At 34.4% G+C, this 6,146-nt stretch overlaps 1 protein-coding gene across 1 annotated transcript; it reads right to left on the minus strand.

The window, feature by feature from the left end:
* Positions 1 to 4,947: 4,947 nt before the first annotated feature.
* Positions 4,948 to 5,895, minus strand: LOC100927853 (olfactory receptor 14C36-like). Its single transcript, XM_003765287.2, has one exon. It carries the CDS (start codon positions 5,890 to 5,892, stop codon positions 4,948 to 4,950), a length of 945 nt encoding a protein of 314 aa, XP_003765335.1. The 5' UTR covers positions 5,893 to 5,895.
* Positions 5,896 to 6,146: the final 251 nt, after the last annotated feature.

Genomic DNA, 6,146 nt, shown 5'->3' on the forward strand with positions numbered 1-6,146 from the left:
TAAAACTTCCCTTTAATCCAGCAGTGTCACTACTGGATCTATATCCCAAAAACAATGTAAAAAAGGGGGAAAAGTACTGATATGTACAAAAATATAGCATCTCTTTTTGTGGTGGCAAGGAAATTGAAATTGAGTAGATGTTCCTCAGTTGGAGAATCTATTGAATAATTTATGGCATATAAATATAATGGAATATTATTATTCTAAAAGAAATGATGAGTAGGCTGACTTCAGAAAAGCCTGGATTGACTCTCATGAACTCTCATGTATTCTCAGTGAAATGAGCAGAACCAGGAGGACATTATACCCAATAACAGCAATGTCATGTGAAACCAAACTATGATAATCTTAGCTCTTCTCAGCAATACAGTGATTCAATGCCATCCACATCCAGAGAGAGCTATGGAGAGTGAATGTGGATCAAAGCAATAATATTTTCATGTTTTTTTAAAATTTATTTATATTTTCTTTCTTGTGGTTTCCCCTTTTGTCAGATTTTTCTTTCATAACAAGACTAATATGGAAATATGTTTTAAATGATAGTACATGCTTAATGTATCAGATTGCTTTCTGTCTTGGATAGGTGAGAGGGAGGGAAAGCATGGAGAAAATAAAATATGGAATTCAAAATCTTATAAAAATGAATGTTGCATGGTATCTTTACATGAAATTGGAAAAACAAAATAAAATTAAATAAAAATTTTAAAAATCTAATGATGTCTAAAAAAATTAATTATTGCATTATGTTTGATCCCATTTTCTCCTGTGACCAGGACGGTATAGAAAAGAGGATCCCTTAGGAATTGGGAGGAAATGAGAATTCCTGGGGCAGAGTTAGAAAGATTCATCATCCTGAGTGCAAATGTAGTCTGAGACACTTACTTCTTGTGTGTCCCTAGGCAAGGCACTTAATCCTGTTTGCATCCATTTTAGCATCTGTAAAATGAGTAGCAGTAGGAAATGGCAAACCAATCCAGTTTTTTTTTTTTCTGCCAAGAAAACCCCCAAGGGATCATGAAGACTTGGACATGACTGAACAAAAATAACAACCATGAAATTTTTGCTAATTGGCTAAATAAGGTACTAATCACTTATGATATTGAGAGCACATTGGAATGAAGACTCAAGCACATCATATATATATCTTATGTTCTTTGCATTTGATCTCTTGAAGGCCTGCAGGCTTCCTGATTCAAGTTCCAGCCTAGACTGAAAGGCTAAGGTAGCTTGTGACCAAGGTCAGGCTGAGGGCAAGATGGAAGTGGCCCTGAGGAATGTGACCAAGGATTTTCCAAGAGGCCAAACTCAGTTGAGACGTAGTCCCTAATTTGTAAATACAACCATGGAAGTTATCTGGGAGAAGCAGGAGCATCTAGACAGTGTTCAGAGAGACTTGAATAGGGAGGTAATGAGGGATACAAAGAAGAATCTGCTGTCTCTAGGATTTCAAGTTTCTAGATCAGAGTTACATAACTATAGAAGACCTATGGCATTTAAAAAAAAAGTTTGAGAAAATGATTTCTGGGTAATTTATTCATTCAGTTAATAATGCCAGTATTTCAGTAAAAGGATGGCCATTTGGCCATCTCTCTCTTAGAGCAAAGACATCCATAACAGGGTAGACTGACAGGTTATAAGTCCACCAGAAGAGGAGTGCTCCTGAGGGTGGCAATCAACTCTGATTGAAGGTGGCAATCTATTCTTTTAGGCTAACAATTAAGAATGAAAAATAACTGAGGATCTGAACCTCAACTTTGATTATGTCATTTACTTTTAAGTTACCCAGACCCTTGGGCAATTTATTCAAAGAACTTATCTCCACCCAAATTTGAGCAGAACACAAAGCTTTCTCCACCTGCATGAGGTCTGTAGAAAGGACAGATTGAGTCAACCTTCAGAAACTGAAGTCTTTAAATGAGGATAAAAGAAAAAGGAGGAAATATGAATCTCCCCAAATTATTGATTATTGACAATCATTTCTCTCATCTTGATGAAGGCTACTGGGGAAATAAATTCTAAAAAATCTTTCTCAAAGTCCCTTTTTAGTAGGAGAATAGATATGAAATCAAAGGATTCAGCTCCATAGCCCGGTAATTATTTGAGAGAGTTGGACAGAAGAGCCCCACAAAATATGATTTCTGGGAAAAGGCATGGAAATATGATAATACCATTAGGAGATAAAAGTAGAGAAAAATTCAGACAAGTGACTGACATACATGACAAAACTGATGACAAATATTAATGGATTTGACATTTTTGAAAATCTAAGGTCAATCTTAGTTCTATTAATGAACTTCAATGGGAAAAAAAGTCTTCGTAAATGTAATAGACATGAAAAAACTTTAAACAATATTTAAAGATAAAACAAATAATAATTTTTTTATGTAAGAGCTTTGTAAGTAATAAATCCATGAAGTCATGTATTTAATTTCAGAAAAATGGATAGCAGAGATGCATCATCTGAATGTCAAAGAGATCTTGTAATAAATGTAGAAAAGCCTTCAGGAAGGGAAAAAAATGTTATCAGAGATTAGAGAGATACTGGAGAGATATTATATAAGTGCAATCGTGACTGTAGAGAAATTTCATTAATTTAATCAATGTGGGAAAATCTTTAGATTGGGGGATATCTGACTCAACATAAAACAATTCATCTTGAATAGAGACTTAATGCAATGAATGAGAGACTTCAGTCATAGACATCCAGTTTTATTAGAATGTGTATATGGGAAAAATGATTTCAGTGTGATGAATACAGGAAAATTTTATATAACAAAAGAAACCTTGCTGAACTTTAAATCACTGAACTCTAAGATTTACAGTAAGAACCAAATTTCTAAATCATTTAATTCAATCTCTGTTTTTACAGATGAGGGATATAAGGGACAGGAAACCAAAATGGCTTGCCTATAAGAGTACAAATAATGATCAAAAGATCTGGAATTGGAAATGAAATTTCTAAGACAAACCTAGAGTTCTTTATCACATGCCATGCTGTCTCTAAATTTGTGCAACAGAGAAATCACATAAATCTCAGGGATGTGATAAAACCATTATCTTCAACTCATACTTTTCCATTCCATGAGAGAAAATACTAGAGGGAAACACAATTAATATAATGTTCATGTGAAAATGTTATGATACTGGTGAAATGTTTCCCCCCCCCCACATCAGAGATTTCATTTTGGAAATTAATTGTAGGACTATGATAGGATTAAAATAGTTTTGAATCATATTTTAAGTTAAATACAAGAGATTCAAACTATTGACCTTTATAGCAGATATATTGTTTATTCAAGTTAGAGGTAAAATTAACTTTGTTCATCTATTTTTTCTATAATACATATTTTTTTCCTGGCATGAAAAACTGTTTTTTAGAAATGTGAAACATTAGCTGGGTATCATTAATAAATGACAGCTAAATTGTATTGGACTCAGTTGTCCATTTTTAATATGAAGACAAATATGTCCTTAGAGTTAACTAAGTTAATATCTACCTAATTAAGTCAGAGAACTTATCTCTCCAGTGTAATTTCTGTAAAGGTACTCAACTCACACTATATCTCTAATATTTACAGTAACAAATATCCTCACTTCCAAAGAGTCAAAATATAAATGATTCAACAACTTATTTTATTTTTATCATAATAAGCTTTATATCCAAATAGATCAGAATAACACAGTTGATTATTTTTGATCTGTTGACCTTTATGCAAGGATTCAACTGAGAAATGTATTATTTGATTTCATGCCATTTGTAACCATCATTCTTGCAAAATAAACTCCATCAGATCTGAACAAAAGGACCTGTTAGTGAAAGAGAGAGAAAGGACTTTGATCCATTCCACAATAGCAGATTGCTAGATATCACAATATCAATTGCAAAATATGATAAATTATAATGGTATATTTTTTAAAAGTTAGGCCTTTATTATTATCCATTATTATTTGGCTGATTAGCCAAAAATAGAGATCTTGAAGTTACTTTTTCATTCTTGCAGCTCCTTTTTATCACAATGCCCATGTGGTAATAACATTACTCTTCTTTCCTATATTAAATTATAAGATCATCTCATTTTATCTTCTTTGCTTTCACTATATTTGCTTGCCCTTATTCTAACAGCTTTTTCAGAACTCACAGTCTCTTGTTTATATGCTGTTCATTTCCTAGTGTGCCAGGGAATTAGCACAGCATGGTGGAAAGAGCAATAGATTTGGAGTCGAAGAGTCACAGTAGATTTGGGTGAAATATAGGTTGGATAAGATCGTACAAGTCTTTCCATGCCTTCCTGAACTCTCTTTTTCATGCTTTTTAAAACAAATTCTAAATTCCAACACCAAAAAAGAGTATTTTCATGTAAAAAGTGAGTGTTATTGCTCAGTCATTTCAATCATGTCTGACCCTTTGTGGCACCATTTGGGATTTTCATGGCACACATATTGTTGGGGATTGCTATTTAAAGGGCATATCGATATTGAGTCTATTCTATATTACTTTAAAAATCATTAATTTAGCATGTTACTTTTCTTAAAAGAAAGATGCCAGACTAACCTTCAGTGGTATCCCCTAGAAGCCTTAAAGAGTGATGAATTCAACCCTGTTCTAAGGAGCCAGACCATGACTATGGGAAGTTGACTTGGAAAGAAGATTCCATGAATCATGTATGGACTAGCTTCTTTATTTGTAAGGCATAAAGCATGCTGCAAAAGACTTTAGGCTAAAGAAATTATACTATTTGAAATTATTGAATATGCCTCAAATAATATTGCTACTGATATTGATAATATCAAAGGCAACTTCAGAAGCTTTTTCTCCATTTAGATCAGTGATTAATGCATACCTACCAAGATGTAAAGAACAGTTCATAATCCCACAACATCACAAATAGACATATATCTTAATAGCATTTTTTCATTATGGATGAATTAGGTTCAACAACATTGAGATTATGGTTTATTCCTTAACAAAACCTTTCTCCTCATTACCACTCTTACAGCCTCTTTTATCTGCTTATTCCTTAGACTATATATAATGGGATTCAGAAAGGGAGGTATTATGGAATAGAATATTGAAAGGATTATATCTTTAAAGGACCCAGAATCTGAAGGTGGTTGTAGGTATGCATAATTGCCTGAAATAAGGAACAAAGAAACTACAAGGATATGAGGGACACAAGTAGAGAAGGCTTTTCTTTGGTCTTCTTTCACTGGAAATTTGAGTACAGTGGAAAATATTCTAATATAAGATGCAGTGATGAAGGTAAAGCAGCCAGCCCCAACCACCACAGCAGAGACAAGTAAGGATAGTGTGTTGCTGAATGTTTCTGAGCAAGAGATCTTCAGAAGAGAGGGGATATCACAGAAAAACTGATTGATCACATTAGATTGGCAGAAAGACAATTGAAATGTTAAACCAGTATGGAAACCTGCATACAAAAGGCCAGTGAACATGCAGGTTAAGGTCATCTGCATACAGACACGAGGGTTCATGATCATAGGGTAGTGGAGTGGGTGGCAGATGGCAACATAGCGATCACGGGCCATGACAGTGAGCAAAGTAAATTCAGCATATGCCATGACAATCATCAGAAATATCTGCGTTGCACATCCAGTAATTGAAATCTCCCTGTTGTTCACCAGGAAGTTGATGGATGCTGGGGGAATAGTTATTGATATGAAGCAGGCATCCACAATAGACAGATTCCTAAGGAAAAAGTACATGGGGGTGTGGAGTCTCCTGTCCATGGTGGTGATGATGACAATGAGGAGATTCCCCATCAGGCCTGCTGAGTAAATCAGAAAGAAAAGCAAAGAATATAAGATCTGTAGCTCTCTGATGTCAGAAAACCCCATAAGGAGAAATTCAGTCACGGAGGTGGTAAAGTTAGACATTTTCAGACTTCAGTAAGTGACCTAGGGAGTCAAAGACAATTTAAACCATCCATCAATCAATGATTATTAAGGGCACAGTCTGGGTAAAGTTTAGAAGATAACATTCGTTTTTATCATTACTACATAAGAAATGGTTCTTGTCATTTACTGGCTGTTTGACTATAGGCAAGTTAGGGTAGCTCTCAAGGAAAAACAAAACCTATCTAAGAGTTGTGTGAGAAGGGCAGACCTGCATTGGTAAAAACACATTTCTG

This window comes from Sarcophilus harrisii, chromosome 3 (assembly GCF_902635505.1).
Source record: "Sarcophilus harrisii chromosome 3, mSarHar1.11, whole genome shotgun sequence".
In the NCBI taxonomy this organism is placed as follows: domain Eukaryota; kingdom Metazoa; phylum Chordata; class Mammalia; order Dasyuromorphia; family Dasyuridae; genus Sarcophilus; species Sarcophilus harrisii.